Below are 20,062 nucleotides of genomic sequence, written 5' to 3'. Positions count from 1 at the left end.
CTGCTGTTTGAGCAACTGTCAGCTCCCGCATCTTCTTCTGCTTCTAATAACGTTTCAGCCGATCTCCTTGGCTTGTCCTCTTATTACTGCACACGCTCAATGCACTCTGCCGCCGCCTTTGGGGTGCTCAAGCAGAAATCAGGCCAACTGACAGTATTGGTATGCCGCCCATACGTTTCGTGTTTTGCTGGGGCGGTTTTGCACTGTGAATTTTTGATAGGGATCTATTACCAGCAGGTCAGCTGTAACCGCTGGGTCAGTTTCGTTTTCCTGACTTCGTGCTCGCTGTTTGGGCTGAGATGTTTATGCAATTTTGGCTCTGAAAGGGAAATCTGAGCATCAATAAATCAATAACACAAATGCTTGAAACTGGCAAGAGCCTTTATTGTCATTCAAAATTACAACAAGAACGAAGCTATTTACAATTATTTTAAAATTGCCATTATTTATTATTCTCTTCTGATGACTGCAGAGGATCAGTAGTAGTCCTCCGGATCAGCTTTCTCCCCCTGGTTCTGGATCTGCTGCTGCTTCTTGTACAGATCAGCGATCTGCAGAAATGGAGAAGAGATATTGAAGGAAAAAGAGGGAGGGGGTTTGCATGAGAGAGCATGCATGAAAGAGAGAGAGCAGGAGGGAGGGAGAAAGGGATCATGGAGTCAGGTCAGTTACATGATGAGGAGAGGCTAAAAATAACAGTTTGATTATTCATATCCCGCGCTTTGAAGTCGCTGACTCCCAGCTGCTGACTGGGAGACAGAGGTTGTGTTCACTTGAGCTCATCAGGGTTTGGCGAGGAGGGGGGTTAGTGGAAGGCGGGACAATGAATAATGTGTGAGCAGCAGGCCCACCCAGAAGCAGCAGCAGCATCAGCGCCGGTGCAGCAGGGCGGCACAGTGAGGAGGAAAACAACGAAACATCACATTATTTCTCCTACGCAGCACCGAGGAGAAGCTTTGATCCTCAGCCTGAAGCTGACCGCGTCCAACCTGTGCAGCCTCCGCGTTTGCTTACCTCCCTCTGGCTTGAATGCGGTCAGGTATCATTTAAATCGACGGCTAAATCGCTGGATGTGAAACCATGTGTTGTTATAAAGCTGGTGTATGAGTCTGAACAGATAATAACTGACAGAAGTATCATTTAAATGCAGCTGGTGTTCAAACTCCCACCTGAGCACAAATAGACTCCACTGTTAACAGATGGCTGTTAATTCAAACCAGTGAAATTCACATTATAAAAAATGAATCAGACCTTATAAAAAGTTGGATTCAGCCGCAGGTTGAATAGAAATACAGGCTACACCTCTGTCTTTCTGGCCTCATCACACCTCGATGTGTGAACGTCCTCTGTGTGCCGTTACACAACAATGTGCAATGCTTGCGTGATACCTGGCTTGGATTTAGTTGTCAGTCAGTTTGTGCATCCAGGGAGTCTCCTGGTGCCGGCGAGCATCTTAAAATTTTTAGTAAAGAATCCAACCTGAAAAATGAAGCCTGTTGTCGGACAAAGCGGTACACGTCGAACACGTTTGCAAACCACAGCGTAATGTTAGAAGCTTTTTGTCTGGCTGCTGGAGATGCTTGTACCACTGATGGTCTGATTTTGAGCTGAGTCAAAGACAAACACAGAAGCTTTCTCAGAAAGTGAGTCGATCCAGACACCGGCTCAAGAGAGCACGATTTAATACTTTTACCGATATAGACTTTAGACTATAGATTTTGGACACTACTCATTAGACTATTGTTTGACATTACATATATACAGTAATGCAAAATGCAAAATGTATATATTTTAAATTCATGGCACTTTGCATATTCAACATGAGAGATTTCTTAGAACTACCAATTAAAGATAAGATAAAACTTTTTCTAATCTTTCAATCACTTAACGATTTTTTTAAGCTAAAAGGCCAAAAATTAGCTGTTTTTCTTCTCTCAGACTTAATTTTATTTTATAATTATATTTAACTTTTGGACTGACACCTTCACCTAAATTTACTCCTTTTTTACCTTTATTTCTGCAAGTGATGTATCTGTTAATGAAAACAATCTACTGACTATTCAATAATGACAAGAATTGTTCGTTACAGGCCGAATTATTTAAAGTCCGAGCTCTGTTAGCGTGTAAAATATGCTGTTTTTGTCTTAATACTTTAAAGGGGGGGTATTATGCGAATTTCAAGCTTCACTCTGTGATACCTGTGGAGTAGCTTAGCATAATTTACAGTGAAAACAACTCTCACACCAGCCTCTGCCTGAAACCACTCAGTCAGCTCTGTCCCTTTAAGAAACCCCGCCCCTACGAGCCCACTTTCTTCTGATTGGCCAGCTCTCCGAAGCCTGCTGAGGCTGCACTTTGTGACGTCACAGTGTGAAACCTGTCGTTCAAAGCAGCCTGCAGACTGAGCTGAGCAGCCTGGGGATTACTCCGACAGACTTTCACCTACAGATCTGAAACTTCACCCAGGTTTAGTCTGGACATCCAACATTGTAACATTATGTCTGAAGATGTGAAACAGCACGATCCCCCTCTTTAAAAGGATTTAAAGCAGTCAGCAGACCTCTCCACAATCAGTTCAGTTAATAATTAGCTGTAGTTAGATAGTTGAGTGTGTGTGTCCTCAGGTGTAGGTGCAGCTGACCAGCACATCTCTACTGTACATGCTTTACGGTTTGCTGTCTCACTGTATATCATCTGCTGACCAGGAGACATGCAGCTTTACCTGACTGTTATACAGCTCTGTTCCTCATGCAGCGGGAGGCCACTACATAAACCAACGCGAGTATAAAGAGAGATCGTCCTTGCAGCGCTGTTCACCCTTGAAATTTTACAGGAGAGCTCTTGTGAAGTGATGCTCCATCTTTACACGGCACTTCAAGTAAACCCAGACAAAAACACAACTGGGTTTTTATTGGTTTACGGTCATCATTCCATAGAACAAGACTGACCCGTTTGACCTTGTGATTCTCAACAACGCCCTACACATAATATTGATGCTGGAAATGTGTGTGTGACGTTATTCTGTAGTGATCTGACAGCCCTGTTGTATTCACCTGAGCTGCACTGGTGGCGTCCTCGGGCTTCTTGTCGTCTCTGATCCGAAGGAAGCGGGGGAACCTCAGAGAAATGCCTTTCACTGGATCCACCTGAGGCAGGGAGAAACAATCACAGTCAGGATAGAGCCTCTGATACATGTGTGTATGTGTCCCTGTTACTTGAACTGTACTGAAAATGGTACAAAAACTTTCTCTGAGCTATTGCAGCCCCATTAGGTTTCAAGGTTTAAAGCATCAAACAGAATGATTGAAAGAGAAAAAACAAAAATGATCTTTCAGTTCTGTACAAAAACCTGTTTCCATTTATCTGCCTTTCAATTTCTCTTATGACTTTCAAATACAGATGCGCTGCACATTTCCTTTCTAACAATAACACGGGCTGTTTGAGAAGGAAAAGTGTTATATGTGAAGAATTGCAGTCAAGATATTTGAAGGATTATATGAATGTAGATGTTTGTCTCGACTGGAGAAATTCAGAAATATAAAATGCACTTTATAGTATTCTTAAGTGTCAATTTTGATAGGTCAGTTAAAACAACGATGATCAAACAAAATCAGTGAGAGTTATGAGGTTTCAGCTGAAACTGGCTGCAACTTTGAGCTTACAACAGCCTCATAATAAATACTGCACACAGGGGAAAGTTAATAATGTGCAACAACAAACACTCAAAGGAACCTTTTCTCAGAGAAAACAAGGTCGACACCACCAATAAATAGAATAAGCTACTATTTAAAGAACTCTTTAACGCCTACGGATGGAGATATACTTGCGTTCATGAGCGGAAGTGTTCACATACTTGTCTCTGGTCTACGCGTGCTACTTGAGGACACCTCTAGAGGGCACACCAGAGAGCTGAGGCTGTATGCAACGACCATATGTAAACAGACATGGCGACACTCGGGGAGGTGACTATAGGGCTTTTTTACAGAAGACTTTTCAGCATATCACAGCAGGAAAAGCGCAGGTGTTGTTTATAGCAGCATTAATGATGGCTCTATTCCATTTAGCTGCTTCAACGTCATGGTCCTGGTTGTGTGCATGCTGACTGCCTGTCATGTCTTTCTCGGACACCTGAATAGAGCAGAACCATTGTTGAAGTTATTATTAACACCTGTGCTTTTCCTCCTGTTAGAAGTCAAAATGTCGGCTGTGAAAAAAACCCATTGTATTAATTCTGAGATCGCAGCAGACAAAGCGACAGCTTTTGTGTGTTCAGTGGACAGAGCACACCGTCTGCACCGTCCTCACTCTGTTTCTTTAACATGTTCCTCCGTGCACGGACGTAACGGTCCCGGATTTGTTTCCATTTGGTTTTGCAGGTTTCCATGTCAACTTCTCAAATAAACGTATCTGCCTCCAGCTGTTCTGACAGGCATGTTTGTGGCTGTGCAGTGGCAACGACACATCGTACAGGTGTGGATATTGCATACTTGGTCTATCAACTTGTCTTGGAAAATGTTCTGCCCTTGTGGTACCTGCTGCTGTGTCGACCCTGTCACATCCCCTCTGCCTCTACACTGCCCCTACCAGTCATGTGCATACTGCATCTTGCCTATGCATAGCCTTAACTTTGAGGATGTGCACAGCCCACGCTCTAAACAGACGCGGGGAACAGGCACATGCGAATGAGTAGTTAAAAGCAAGTATATCTCTGGCTTAAAGAGAATGGGACACAAAGACTTACAACTTTCATTTTCCCATTAAAGTTTGTTACAGCAGTCTAAGACCAATCAAGAAGGATCATTTGTTTTAGTCGTACGCACCAGGTTTTAAGACTCACTTCACCAGTGGGGACTTACAAAACAAATTGGAACACAAGCAGAGAAACAAGCAGGGAAGATGGCGAGGACTGGTCGTTTCACTAAAAATGTGGACTACAATGTTGCCAGATCAAGAGAAGTGATTTATCTCAGTGCCATTTTATTTCAACTATGGTTATAATGAGAGCTGGATCCTCTTAATGTTATGTGCATTCTGGGATTGACTCCAGCATTCAGCCAAAGTACAGCTAATAAACGAGTATCTGTTCCATTAAATCCAGCATCTTTTACAACTGTTTTAATAACTCAATTAAGGAGCTCTAATTGTGACTTTTATTGCAGGCAGCAGACCATAACAGACGGGATTTATCAGCAGAAACGCATGGAGGGGGAAGAGAATTAACATGCTGAACTGACCAGTCCCATGGCAGCCTTGTAGACGGGAGACAGCGACAGGTCGGCGCATTTCACCTCCCAAACCTGCACGGCGTCCAGCCACACGTCGGGCTCTGCTGATTGGTCGAAGCGGTAGTAGGCGCGGGGCTTGGGCAAAATGTGCTCCTGAAGAACAAAGAAGAAATATTATTCATTAGGATTTATATAAAAAGTTTTCAATTGTGTAAATCAGCAAAGCAATATTAAGCATATCCAGGTTCTTAGAGTTTAAAATGAGGCCACCAGACAAGAACTTAAGATATTAAAGGGAAAAGAAGTAAACATAAACAAAGTATAGACTGTAGATACATGCAGACAAGCACAATGTACAAAATAGGTCAATGCAGTCACAGAAGAGCTGATAAAGAGACAGTGACAGAGTGGCTATGGTTGCCCTGCCGCCGCCTCACAATCGCTTCCCAAGAGACCGCACAGTCTGAACACTCTCATATTCAAATGATAGCTACTTGCCTGAGGGGCAACATAAGAGGGTGACTTTCAAAGCGCATTATCATACACCTACATGAAAGATTTCAATCAGAAGCAGCTGCCTATGCACGTTTTGGTTACCTTATATTCACTCTTTAGGATAAAGACAATCCTCCAAACTGTTCCTGTTCTGTAAGCAAACCGTCGTCTCGACTTAAATATTTAACAGTGCCGTTTTTACTTTGACATAAGCAATCATTCCGTCAGTGTAGGTGTCACACTTTACAAAACGACACCCATCTTACTTTGGCGTAAAACATCTCATTTCAGCGTACGGGACTCTGAAACGGTAGAATGTTAACGAGAGTGCCGCAGTGTCCACAGAACTGGGTCATAGTTAAGTAATGCTGGGAAAAGGAAGCTCCAGCAGTAGTGGTGCTGGTTTTCTAACACACATTATTTATACTGTAGGCATTCAAGTGACACTCTTACACAGAGTGAATTACAATGAGCGAGCTGGTGGGCGTGTTGAGTCTCATAAAGCACTGCCGCTGATAGACACCAGATAGTGATACACTTATACACTTTATTTGACGGGTCAGGCATCAGCCAGACGTGGCTCATCCACATTAAAGCAACACTCTTAGTCTTTATGGGAGGAAGATATAACAGCACCTCCTAGACCATAATAATGTGTGGGAGTCGTCTCACTTACATGCAAATATTTGTGTCATTTACACCAATTACTGCATCCTTCTTGAGGGCATATGTAAAGAGCCTTATTTAAGGAGAGTAATTATAATCAGGTACAGGTGCTGTTGCTGGGGGAAGCAGTTTTTGAAGCAGTGCAGCACTAATGGTGAGTGCAGAAGTTTGACTTGTTGATTAGTGGGAAAACAAGATTTTTAACACCCAAAGCAAACGCCTCAGCAGCAGCCTGTAGAAGTCAGCTCAAGTAAAGCAAAAGATTCATTCAGAGTATCACCTGATAGTTAAAACTTAAAGAGGGGGTATTATGCTGTTTGACATACATACAGTTTATATAATGTTACAATGTTGGATGTCCTGACTAAACGGGGGTGAAGTTTCAAATCTGTAGGTAAAAGTATGTTGGAGTAATCCCCAGGCTTCTCAGCTCAGTCCGCAGGCTGCTGTGAACGACAGGTTTCAGACTGTGACGTCACAAAGTGCAGCCTCAGCAGGCTTCGGAGAGCTGGCCAATCAGAAGAAAGCGGGCTTGTAGGGGCGGGGTTTCTTAAAGGGACAGAGCTGACTGAGTGGTTTCAGGCAGAGGCTGTATGAGGGCCTGCACAGAGCACCAGCGTGAGAAACATGAGCAGTTTTTTAAACTGTAAATTATGCTAAGGTATCACAGAGTGAAATATGAAGCTTGAAATTAGCATCACACCCCCCCTTTAAGTTCCGGTTCAATCCAACTTGGGTCCATATATTGTTCAGAAAAAGCCTTCAGCCGACAGCTCAAAGAGTGTAATCTCTCCCTTTCCTGCTAAGCCTTTTAATTTGAAGGATCTGAGCAGCAGTGTAGCAATATGACTTTACTGCTGTTGTCCTGATGGAAATGTTGCAAAACCCAAGGTTAGCCAAATTCATTTGGAAAGGAAAATGAAGGTGAACCAAATAATTCATCCAAACTGTCCGATGTGAACACACCCAACACAGACAGACTGACCTCCAGTTAAAACCTTGATCTACTGTACTTGCTGTAGTTGCTGGGCACAGACAGTTTTCTGTTTAATGAGGGATAATTGTCAACATTTTTGGCACTCTATGTTTCATTTAACCTCCAAATAAGAAAAGTCTTGCTTACGTTTTTCTGCTGTTTGACTTTGTTGTAGTAATGCTGCCACATTTTCAGAGCCCTGCTATTTTCTTAATGAGTAAAGTGTAGTTATAAGGGCCAGAGTTTTAGAATTAATACTGATGCATCTTTAAAGATATAATGTCAAAGATTTTCATTTAAATAATTGTCTGTAACAAAAGTCTCTATCGCCGAATGAGGCAACACAATTGTGACTGAGCCTATGGCCCGCTGATGAAAGCCTTTGCATTTGCAGTATTACAGACTGGGTGACTTTCGCAGAAAAATCACAAGCGGTGCCCAGTTAGTGAGGCGTTTTCCATCAGCCAGCAGTGGTTGGAGAGAGGCCAGAGAGGGTAGGCGGAGCTAAGCGGCTGGTTTTTCCGCTCAGATGAAGGCAAACAGTCAGCAAACAGCAAAAAGGAAAGCGACCATCAGCCAGGAAAATCAACAGTTACAGCCGGAGCCAACCGTGGACGTCACACGCGCGACACTGTCTGGATATCTGGGAAGTGTGCTCCTGCAATCACCCTACATCGCCATAGGTGTCGCCAAAGAGAACGAAACTGAGATCTACGAGGTTACAGCTTTAAAGCAAGATCGTCAGGCTGACTATTTCTGTATAGAAATTTCTACGTTCCCCAACGTTCCCGTTAGTGTCTTTGTTTACAATTTCCAAGGAAAAGAATCACAGTGAGTGATACGTTTGACAGCAGGATGAGATGTTTCATCACACGCGCATGTACAGGACAGGATCAGCAAAGAGTCAGTGCTTTGTCCACAGGGGTCGCAAAGATCAGACAAACCAAAAGTACCTTTGAAAAAGTATCAACAGAAGCAAAAGGTTCTGGAAGATATCTACATTACATCCTTTTTGAACCAGACAGAAGACTGTTTGTGTGGTCTTGCAAGCTGCTGATGAAATACTCTTCCATTTCTTGCGAGTAAAGAGTAAAATATGTCACACGATTTCACAGAGCCAAGGTAATGTATGAAGGTTCCCTGTTTTATTCAATAAACACTGAAAGAATCTACAGATACTCTGAGAAATATCATAGCAGAGTAAAACAACCAAATATTTACACCTAAGAGGCTTGTATCCGGTTCTGTCTTTGGCTTTTCTGCTTAATGTTTACACTAAGCACACCTTGAAGAATGCTCCCAGATCCAGAGAGTGGGCTGTGTAGAGATTGTGCAAACAGGAGCACTAGTTTAAGTTCTGAAGTAGCCAAAATCCCGGGTTCAGTATCAGAAAACACATTAGAGCAGGAAAAACAAAAGGGATCAGCGTGTCCCTCGCTACAGCACACAGGCCCTCGCCACCCGGAGGAGGGAGAACAGAGCCAATCGTGTCCGTGTCTGGAGTCCCATCGGCTTGCAGCACTGCAGCCAAAGCAACACGGCCACACCAGAGGCTCGCCTTAATTCACCATCCATCACTTTCAGATGGAGGGCTTCATTACAAAGCACTACAGTACAGGCTGCAATGGTCTGGAGGAAAAAAAATTGGTTGGAGCGCCTTCTCAATCACTGTGATTCTGCACTGTGCAGCAGTTTGTAGCACTCAGTTTAAACCCTTAACCTTTACAGCATCACTTTGAGGTTATTTGAGTCCAAAGCGCCGGAGAGTGAATCAGGTTTAACACACTTAATGTGATTTCACAATTAGTCACTTTCTTAAACAGATGACTCCATGTTAAAAGCCTCTCTTCTGTTCCTTCTATATTTAACTGCTTTTACTCAACAAATTGTGACTCCCACAACAGCTATCGTTTCAGAGAGCAGTTGTCAATTTCTTCAAATGCGTTTGCTCTGCTGCTCTGGAACGAACCTCTTCAGATGTAAATTGAAAAAGAAATTCATTCATTACCCAACGTCAGAGCGCGCCGGCACACAGTTACTCCGAATGAAGACTTTTATTGGTGAAACAGAACTACTTTATGATCTCTGCCCAAAACTTTCCCAGAAGGGAACTCAATTCACACATTTGCAAACAAATACAAGTTTTTTTAAAGGCACATTATTGATGCTTTTGTAATTTCTTTGAGGTGATACGAGGCACGTTTGGAAAAGCAGACACTATAATGACAAGCCAGGGGGGAATAAAAACACACATTTCCTTTAATACATGAGCTCATTTCTATGACTTCTCTCATTTTGGCAACTTAAAAGTACCTGGAGGCGTCAATTACAAAATGACTGCAGTATTTGAGTTGTGTTTTACAAGTAGATTTGCACAGTGGCCATTTCATTTTGGTGTTAAACTTCTTATTTCTGTCTAAAAAGATGGAAAGATGGAAGAATTAAATGAGGGAATGATTGTTTGAGGAATAAAAAGGGGCCTTAAAGGGCCAGTTCACCGATTTTCAACCTCAGTCCTGTCATGCTATTATGGGGAGCTAATGCCATTATGGTAGGAAAAAAATGCAATTTGGCTCTGTGCTAAGAACACGTCATCTGGTGGAGGCCAGGGAGCTTGCTGAACTACACTTCCTTAATCTAATGTGGCCCACCTCCGATGTCATGTCTCATTCAAAACCAACAGGTTTGAAATGAAGATTTTTTAGACGATCCACCGATATATTCTTGTTGTATATTGCCTGCAGCAAAAACGGTATTATTTCACTCCTGCGTCTCTCACTGGGTCGTTCCTTTCAGAGGGAGGGGCGCAATGCACACTGGGTGTTGTAGGAATGTAGAATGGGCGAAACCACGAGCTGTTTGTACGACTTTCTCCGCAGCTATGGCGCCAATTTCAAATATTATTGCTTCTATTGATTACAGAGAACACCAGCTTTGGCTGGCAGTGGCTTTTTCCAGGGGAGAACTGCTCCTTCAAAGACCTCAGCAACACTGATTCTGGTTCTTTAAAACTCAAAAATGGTGGTTTAAGAAAAATAGTAAGTTGCAGCTGAAGAATGTAAAAGGCTCAGGATTTGATTTAAAAAAACGGAGGCAGCAATGTGAGAAAAATAAGTGTTGAGTTGTGAGTTAGAAAGTGCAGCAGTCACAACATGCCACTTTACCTTTAAGAACTTGTAATGCTGCTCCAGATCCTCATCCTTGAAGCCTGTCCCGATCTGGAAGAGACGAAAGGAGATAAGAAAAACAGACACACACACTCAGATATACACATACTCATATTCCCTGGTGGTGAGACAGCAGACATTTGGCAGCAAGCAGCTGAACACAGAACAGCAAGCAAATCCTCCTCTATACGACGAGCGGCTTGTCTGCGCGCTCCGCCTGAAGCGTCATGTCACCTCTCAAAAGACCTGAGCCCGCTGAGACGCGAGAATCACCTGGCGGGCTGACATGTATAAAAAGGGAAAGGAAAAGAGGCTGGTATATCATGCAAATATAGCATTTTCCAGTTCTCAGATAAATTCTAAAGGTGGATTCAGGAGGTGTCCACCGGAAGCGTTGTGTCTATAAAGCTGCCTGACACCACAAGGAGGGTTTAGAGGTGCTTCATTCAGCTGTGACACCTTTATGGATTCAGTTTTATCTGTCTGGCCAGGCCAAGACCCCTACCACGCCACCTGTGGGGCATTTTGATACAAGTGACAACCTTATATTGCAAACCCACCCCACACTAAACACAGAAAAAGACACTATAGGCAGCTTCTCTTTGTGTTGGGAATTGCAAAGACCTGTTTGTTTTGTTGAAGCAGACCCTTCCAGCAGCTTCATTTGAATGGTTGAATGAATTTACAGGTGTGAGTATATGTGAGCTAACATTACCCAGAGAAAGAGCAGCCCAACACTTTAAATGCAGGTGCCAAACCAAGAGTTTCATTTCTTAACACCTTGCATAATACAGTTAAACTGCTTCAAACCCTTTTCCATTTGAAGAAATGGTTCCCAACTCTGGGAGACACAAAACACACAAGGAGGTGCAGAAGAGATGGGCTCCAACGCAAGTCATAATTAAACAGGGTTTTTAAAAACTAGATGAATATTCTTAGATTTTTTTGACCTTTATATGCTTTTATTGACAGAGAGAGTCGGGCTGCACGATATTGATTAACAACCACAATTGCAATGTGCAATAGTCACACCGCAGGATGTGCAATAGCAAACTAAGTGAAATCTGTAAAGCTGCTACTCTGTTGTTGTTGGATGCTGCAGAGTCTGTGTGTCACCTGGAACGTTCATGGAGCAGACGTGCCGCAGAGTGTTGACTTTCAGCAGCTACACCTGCAGCACACACACGGCCTGAGGTTGTGTGAGTCGACAGGAAAGTCCAAAAGTTACCGACACCGAGCTGATCACGCTGATTAAACATACATTTAAACATCGTTAGAAGTGGTTGATGACATACCGTATAAATAACACAACTGCAGCCCACAGGTCTGTTTGTATTTGTTTTATCAAGAAATGTGTCGACCCACCTGAACTCTCGCTACTCTTTCATCAGGGTGTCAGAGTTTGAACCAAAAGTTGGAGGGGGGGTTTGTTTTAGACTTAAAAGTCCCACATAATAAAAAGTGTGATTGTTAATCATTTATATATAAACATGAAAACTGCATTTTTCTGGTATAATTTAATAAATATCGCAGAACAAAAAGATATTGACATTTTTCCAATATGGTGCTGTGCTAAGAGAGAGCACAGTGGATAGCGTCAGAAACAGGGGAAGAGAGAGTGTGGATGACAAGCAGCAAAGGGCCGACCGTGTGAGAGTCGAACCCGGGGCCTCCACACTGAGGACTGTAACATCTGTACATGCGACCACTGATGGAAATTAGACGCACAATGCTCCAAACAGATTTTGGGTGGTACTCAAAGTACTGAGGTTTGCCACTCAGTCCTAAAGAGAAGAATCATTTCAACTACTGTTTGCAGCCTTCAGTTTGTGTTGAATTTGAATGGATGGCATTGCGCGCTTTGTTTTAAGTTTAAGATGAACATTTCTGATTATATTGAGTGACTTTTGTTCTTTAATGCATATATACGAGCCTGTAGCTCTGAGTCATTTGTGCCTCCGATAATATCAAGCAACAGACCCACTCTTGTTGTTACAAAGTAGCATAAAGAGCCCAGAGCGGTGTTGATGTGAGATTTTAAAATATGGCAGAAAGTATTTATAAAGAAGTTCTATTTGGCTTCAGGGACTGGGATTGGGAAAGACTGCCAAAGTTGTTAGCATACCATTATGCCAGCTCTAATAATAAGAAAATATCCTGTGAATGAGCCGTTTGAGTCCAAGCTGTTTTTAAGTCTCTGTTTTCTCGGTGGATATGAAACATCCAAACAAAGTGAACTCAATAGGCACCTGTGAAATTAAAGTAATGCTGAGAGTCCAAAGAACAAGCTGCTGCCGTGACTCTAACCTAATTGTCTTTTCGGTTTCATTTAGCGTTCCTCTCATTCTCTGAGGGGAGTCTATGTGAGCTGTGTCTGAGTGGACTTCACAGCAGTGCTGCTCGTGGATCAGCTGAGGACTCGTGTCTGGCTCAAGGACATTTCAACCGGACGTATTGTCGAGATTACATATGGGGAATGGAAATGTGGGTTAAAGTCTGCTTTCAGCTACAGTGGAGCCTCTCAAACTGAGGCTGTCTGAAGTGTAACATGTCAAGGACAACAAGATTATTCTTTTTTTATGGATTTTTTTTGCCTTTGTTTTAGGGCTGACTTTGAAGAGCCAAAGAGGGAAAGGATGAAAGGCAGCACACAAGAATTACTGCCACTGTAGTCACCAAACACACCATCAACATTAAACAATGTATTATAAAATTAAAATACTAAAGTAAAGTACCTCAAAAGTTCAATACATTCAAAAATGTGTTAAGGTAATTCCAACAAGTGTTATGCCATGGATCTGTGAAAGGGCAAGGTAAACTTCCATCCATCCATCCATCTTCTTCCGCTTGTCCAGAGTCGGGTCGACAGCAGGATAAGCAAGTTAGCCCCGACGTCCCTCTCCCTAGCAACATTTTCCAGCTCCTCCAGGGGATTCCGAGGTGTTCCCAGGCCAGGTGGGATATATAATCCCTCCAGCAGGCTCTGGATCTGCCCCGGGGTCACCTCCCAGTTGGACGTCCCCAGAAAACCTCCACAAGGAGGCGCCCAGGAGGCATCCTAATCAGATGCCTGAACCACCTCAACTGGCTCCATTCAGTGCGGAGGAGTAGCGGCTCCACTCCGAGCTCCCCCTGGATTTCCGAGCTCCTAAACCTATCTCTAAGGCTGAGCCCGGACACTCTGCGGAGGGAAGTTATTTCAGTCACTCGTATCCGCGATGTCATTCTTTCGGTCACTACCCAAAGGTCATGACCATAGGTGAGGGTTGGAATGTAGACAAACTGGTAAATTGAGAGTTTGCACCGACCCATCTGTCAATCCTGAGATGCATTTTACCCTCACTGGTGAACAAGACCCCGAGATACTCCTTCGCTTGGGGCAGTACCTCTCTTCTCACCCGAAGCGAGCAATCCACTGATATTGTATTTTTTTAATCGACATTGTAACAGCTTTCATGTTTCAAATCTTCGAACACTGCAGGCCTCTGAGTTCTGCCCGAATATTAGTAAAGTTGCAGTGCATGGGGGAGTTAATGCACCAACACAACTTTAGGAAAGCACGAGGTATAACTGCCAAGTTGTCCACACAGCTGAGATCAGATGGAATTACAAGCCAGGAGCCAGGAAACCTCAAAATTTACATTTTTGGCCAAGATCTGAGCTGAAAGTGTTTAATAAAAAATATGTATCCTGAAGAAGTTATGTAGAAAAAAAACTTACTTTGAAGAATATCCTCAAATTGAAGGGTTCCCAAACACTACATTTAGCAGTTATCTGAGCAGAGGGAGACTAATAATAAACAATCAATAACAGAGAAGGTAAGAGCTCCACATACGACATTTTTCACATTTTACACAGTGAGTAGTCCTTTCCGTTGTGCATTATGAAAGCAACATCCATTCTCGCCTCACTTACCCAGGATCTCAAGTGGCAAACCTCCTTCAATGAGATCATATTTATAGAAGAAAGTATGTGAGAACAGGAAAAAAAACGCCTGCCTGAAACAGCTAGCACAATGATCTAATGGGCGCTTTAACCTCCGCTTGCTCTCACGGAGCTGCTCAGTGGCCAACAGCAGAACGCTGTGTTTGTACCAGCGAGCTCCCAGGTGTGAATTTGTGTAAGTACATGAAAGTGAAGCGGGCGGAGGAGGTAAAAATGTGTGAGCTAGATGCTCACTAAATCCCTTTTCCATGGATAAAGACATAAAAGTTACAGACAGAAAAAAAACTGGAGATGCAAGACAGAATTTACGCTCTGTAGTGAAGTCTTACTCATCTCAAACACACGCACAGAAACACACACAAGTGGTCACGCATTCTCCTATACATGCTTACTACTTATCCTAAGATGTACCCTGTCACGCTTCCACACACTTTTGGAGACACAAAGATTCTCTTCCAGCTCGTATTTAGTGTGTGTATGTGTGTATGTGCTTTTGAACTGTCAGTCTTCACCTCCAATCTAACAAACACACCCAAAACACACTCACACAAACATGAAAACACCCCGCAGCGCACACACTATAAACAGACGTGAACAGAAAACACTGATCGTTGCAAAGTGAAGCTCCTGAACACAAATATATTAAATGCATTTTGCTCTAAAAAGAAACAAGCTGCTGAACAAAATGCTATCCGACATATCAACACATTTCTGTCAGGCTTGCCTCCCATATGTTTCCGTGCTTACATTCTTGGACTGCCGGAGGGCAGAGTAAATTATAGAGATTAACATTTTGAACTCCAGGATTCAACTACTGCTGAAAAATGTCGATATTCATGCTCAGGCCATGAAATATGAAATCTGTTTCACTGTGGATGGTAAGTACATTTTCCAAGGTTGTCTTGGCCAAAGAACCCGACATAAAGACGCTGGGAATTTAAACCATTTATAAGTTCACTATTCTCTTACATAAGGATCATTAATCCCGATCATGATTTTGGCTTCCCATGGTTATATGATTGATTGACGCTGATATTGACATTTAAAATGCTCCACCCGTAAAAAACTTTGCTGCATGTGGAAACAAGCGCCCCCTGAACTAACAGCCACTCCCCCAGGGGGGCGATGGAGAGAGACCAAGCATTTAAGAGTGGAAGAGTTAACAACTGAGACAGGTGTTTCGGTTCAACCAGTGATCATGTTAAGTTGACACTTTCAGTGAAATGTTTCTGTGGTTGTCGTGGTTACAGCAGCTGTTGAAAACAGAATATGTAACTGTCCCCGTGAATGCCTCTTATCTGTTACGTCTTTGAATTGTTGTTTGTGCAAACATGTCATGTAGGCCATGCTGTTCATTGTTATGCTAAAGCAACACAACTGTCTTGATCACCTACAAAAACACTACAAAGTGCATAATGAGTCTACGAAGGCCAAGAGGAACAACGTCGCTTCTCCCCGTCCTTGTCCAGCGCCAAGTCAGACATCCATAACAGCGATGCTGTACAGCGTGACCTCCTATACACCCAACTCCCAAAGACAAATTGAAATTACCAATGCAAGTAGCACTGCATTTTGCCTCTAGAAGATGCACACAATGTAGGAAGAACCAAGTTAAAGGGCCAGTTCGCCAATTTTCAACCTCAGTGCTACCATGCTATCATGAGGAGCTAATATCATTATGATAGAAAAAAAAGAAATTTGGCTCTGTGCCTTTAGGGGCTGTTATCCACTTCTCCAATGGGCCCTGGAAAACCTCCACCAGACTACGTAAAAAGCGCCATCTGGCGGAGGCCAGGGAGCTCGCTAAACTACACTTCCTCAATCTAGGACGCCCGCCTCTGATGTCATGTCTTGTTCAAAATCATCAGCTTTGAAATGTAGACTGCAGACCTGAAGATTTTTAGACGATCCACCGGTATATTCTTGTCGACCTTGGGATTCTGTACCGCTCTGAGGCGTTGCCTGCAGCAATACGGTATTATTTCTCTCCAGCGTCTCTCGCTGGGCCGTTACTTTCAGAGGGAGGGGCGCAATGCATGCTGGGTGTTGTAGGAATGTAGAATGGGCAAAACCACGAGCTGTTTGTACAACTTTCTCCACAGCTATGGCGCCAATTTCACATATTATTGCTTCTATTGATTACAGAGAACACCAGCTTTGACTGGCAGTGGCTTTTTCCAGGGGAGAACTGCTCCTTTAAGTCTTAGTTTGATGCAAAATTATTACATGAGCTGAAATGAAGCTCAAAATGAAACTGAAAGTGTTGCTGTGTTTATTTTAAAGTGAAACTCTAATTAAAAAGGTTATCCCTAAAATGAACAAATAATGGTGATCATCATTTTGGCTATAATCGTGCCCTAGTTGGGACAATACAGTGAATAGTAGCATGTTGGTGTTTATTTCTTCTTCAGACAGATGTTTGCTATGATGCAAACCTTGGAATCAAAATAAGCCTCACTACTCTAAAACAAAGAGATCATTTAACTCAGATTTCAGGAGGAATAAATGACATTTATCCTCCTCCATAGTCTGGTTTCATTCAAAATACTGTCAATGAGAGAAAGAGACACACACCTTGCAGACAGACTGAAACTCCTCGTTCTCCTCGTCGTAGCAGGCCAGCAGGAAGCCTCCATAGGTGCCCGTCCTCTTGCCTTTCCCCAGATAAGCGCCAATGACACACAGGTCCACTGTGTCACCAACCCCCTCCAGGTAGTCCTTCTTCAGCTGAGGGGAGGAGAACAGCGACAGAGAGACGTAACTGCGCGTTTCATGATGAAGGATGGAACAGTATGTCACGGCGCAATAAAATGTGATGATTTTCATTGTAAGAGCGGGAAAAATTGAGTTATGACTCTAAAATAGTACCAATCCTAGGACACAATTAAAGGTTTTGTGTGTGCTGTGAGACTGTTAGAGGTCTAAACTGCCATCTGTAAAATGTTGACAAGCTAATAGTATTTTTGTATCCTCCAGAAATATTGAATAAAATGTTAAAACTGATGATCGTGACGAACCGTCTGCTGTCTGAAGAATGTTATCTGCCAAGAGATCTGCTCCTTACCCTTTAGCCCAATTTTCATGCTTCACTTCAGTTTGTTGATCAAACTAATCGCCTAAAAGCTGGGGGCGTTATTCAACTGAAAATATTGAATTTTTGTATTTTGCATTAAAATAGGGAGAATTGTAAAATGTTTTACCTACAGAGAAGTTAATTAAGGATGCTTTCACACCTGACAGCTTTAGTCTGGACTTCCGGACTTCACTCGGAAAGTCTGGCTCGTTTGGACAGGTGTGAACACGCATTTGAACTCTGGTGCGCACCAAACAACCGGACAATTGTCAAAGACGAGTCCGTTTCTAAACAAGCCACGGTCCGATTCGATTCGGGTGAGAACATAAACAGACTGAAAGTAGGACCTCATACAGCAAGCAAACCAAAACATTGTGGGTTGTTAACGGGTGCTGACACTTGCAGAGACAGTCACGCAGCCAGGCAGCAAGATGAGTAGAGGACAGACGAGGGGGAGTGACGAGGAAATAGAAATATGGGCTGACCAAACAATTTCACACATGCATGTGGAAACGCACGAGAACACGGAGGAACTCAAACAGCTCAGGGAGAAACTGAAGGAGAACTGATCGAACTGTGGAACAATGTCGGTTAAAGTAAAAAAACTGACAACAGAAGATTAAAGTCTGCGATCGTGTTGAGTGTGATTGAGGAGTGTGCTCTCTCTCTCTCGTGTCCTTCAGGGAGTTTACCCACATGGAAATTCATCAAAACTTTTGGTCAGCAGGTAAAAGCTGCCGTGTGAACACAAACCAAACTCGAGGCAAAATGCAACATTGTAACAATTTGGTCTTTGATTTGGACCAAACAAACAGACTTTATACAATTAGCCTGCTGTGATAACTTTTACGTTATCCGACTCAGATTTTCAGAGTTGAATTGGCTTTTCAATAAAGCTATGCCCACTCTTTCCTTTGTAAATATTTCAGCGGCACATCAATCTCTTGTAGCCACCTTCATTAGCTGCGTGTTTTACCTGTGAGGTTCATATCTATCAGAATTTTCCACACATTTCCAGGCCTATACTTTCTTCGTGAGAAGCTGAGCTAACATAAGCAGGAGCTCATCAGTAATCTTCGGGAGCCCCGCTGAAGTGCGTGAAACGGCTTTACTCAGTGTTTATACCAGTTTTAATCACAGGGGTCTGTTTGCTTTTGGAGACCTCTGCCTTGCTGCTGCTGCGGATGTGCTCTGTGTACAATGACGCTGAAAACAAACATGCGGTGATTGGACTGACAAAATGTGTGCCGACTCGAGGTCACAACTTGTGACTGGGTGCATCGGCCTTTAGGGTTCAGCTCTATGTAAAGCATATTCTAGCTATGACTGTGTTGCACACACCTTGAGCCAGTTATGAGAGCGCTTGGCAATTTCATAGGTGGCGTCCTTCTCCAGAGTCTTCACCATGAGGCCCTCGCAGGAGTCTACACACACACACACACACATCGTACACACATTAATACACCAAAACACGATTCTAGTAGTGCAGAAAGGAAATGAACAGATTATCTTTCAGATACATGAAGGGTCTTTTTTTCTCCTTCTGAGACACACACAGACACACACACATACGCGTGAAGAAGGGGCAGTAGACAAGGACACAGGCATATAACTCTTATACACAGAAAATACACACATGGAAACACATTTCAATGACTCTTATCATAAACGCACACAAATACACAAGAAAAACTCAATTACACAACTCACAGGTTCTGTTGCACACACACACTCAAACGCAAACACACAATAATACAACGAACATACAGGCCTAAAAACGAACCAGCAGGCTGGGAAACAAGTACACAACCGCTACACACCACACTCACACCATTTACACATGAAGGCAGCAGGCAAGGCCACAAATTAAATCAAACTTGCACGCAAAACACCCACACACAGAAAGGATCAAGACGCACAGGGACGGCAGGAAGGAAAAACAAGTACACAGTTAGTGCGCTAACACAAAAAGTTCAAGACACAAAAAGAGGCAGCAGGAAGTAAACAAATAAAAAACTATGTCTTTGTCTCAAACACACACGAACGCACACACACCTCGGACAGACTGCTCCAGGAACTCTGCGATGGTCTCTGTGTTGTCAGAGTCGATGTAGCGGGCGAACACAAACTCTCCCTCCACCTCTGAGAAGCTTTCTCTCAGCAGAGCCCGACGCCGACACAACGGCTGTCGAACCAAGGACTTCACGCACACACACACAGAGAAAGAGAGAAACAGACATATCATCACAAATCACAAAACTGTGTGTCATTACAACCATTTCCCCTTCATAGCTTGGAGCCTTGCAATGACAAGGATGAAATGCCATCTCAAAAAGCTACCCACACACACACACACAGTCTCATGGTATACTCAAAGATACAGTCACGACAGCTTTGAACACATACAAAACACCCACACACAAGTACAGTCTCATACCAACAGAAAACACACAATCTTAGCTGCACAATGAGCCAGTTTACAACCACCTACTTACTGTAGTTTGCAGGGTGTTTT

The 20,062-nt window shown here is 43.1% G+C and overlaps 1 protein-coding gene across 2 annotated transcripts in view; it reads right to left on the bottom strand.

Annotated features, from left to right (window-relative positions):
- Positions 1–368: 368 nt before the first annotated feature.
- Positions 369–20,062, bottom strand: part of lig1 (ligase I, DNA, ATP-dependent) — a 65,692-nt gene continuing 45,998 nt past the window's right edge. For both annotated transcript variants that reach the window (XM_069684550.1, XM_069684551.1), the window contains exons 21-27: positions 19,603–19,747; positions 18,889–18,971; positions 17,049–17,201; positions 10,527–10,580; positions 5,235–5,378; positions 3,054–3,146; positions 369–551 (exon numbers count right to left, since the gene is read on the bottom strand). In XM_069684550.1, the coding sequence (XP_069540651.1) occupies positions 477–551; positions 3,054–3,146; positions 5,235–5,378; positions 10,527–10,580; positions 17,049–17,201; positions 18,889–18,971; positions 19,603–19,747 (747 nt within the window). In that variant the 3' untranslated portion in view covers positions 369–476. The remainder of the gene's footprint in view (positions 552–3,053; positions 3,147–5,234; positions 5,379–10,526; positions 10,581–17,048; positions 17,202–18,888; positions 18,972–19,602; positions 19,748–20,062) is intronic.

The sequence above is a fragment of the Semicossyphus pulcher genome, unplaced genomic scaffold (genome assembly GCF_022749685.1).
Source record: "Semicossyphus pulcher isolate SPU_LCO1_2020_fin unplaced genomic scaffold, fSemPul1.0.p SCAF_7, whole genome shotgun sequence".
In the NCBI taxonomy this organism is placed as follows: domain Eukaryota; kingdom Metazoa; phylum Chordata; class Actinopteri; order Labriformes; family Labridae; genus Semicossyphus; species Semicossyphus pulcher.
Note: the sequence above shows the minus strand (reverse complement) of the source record. Positions and strands in the feature narration are given on the sequence as shown.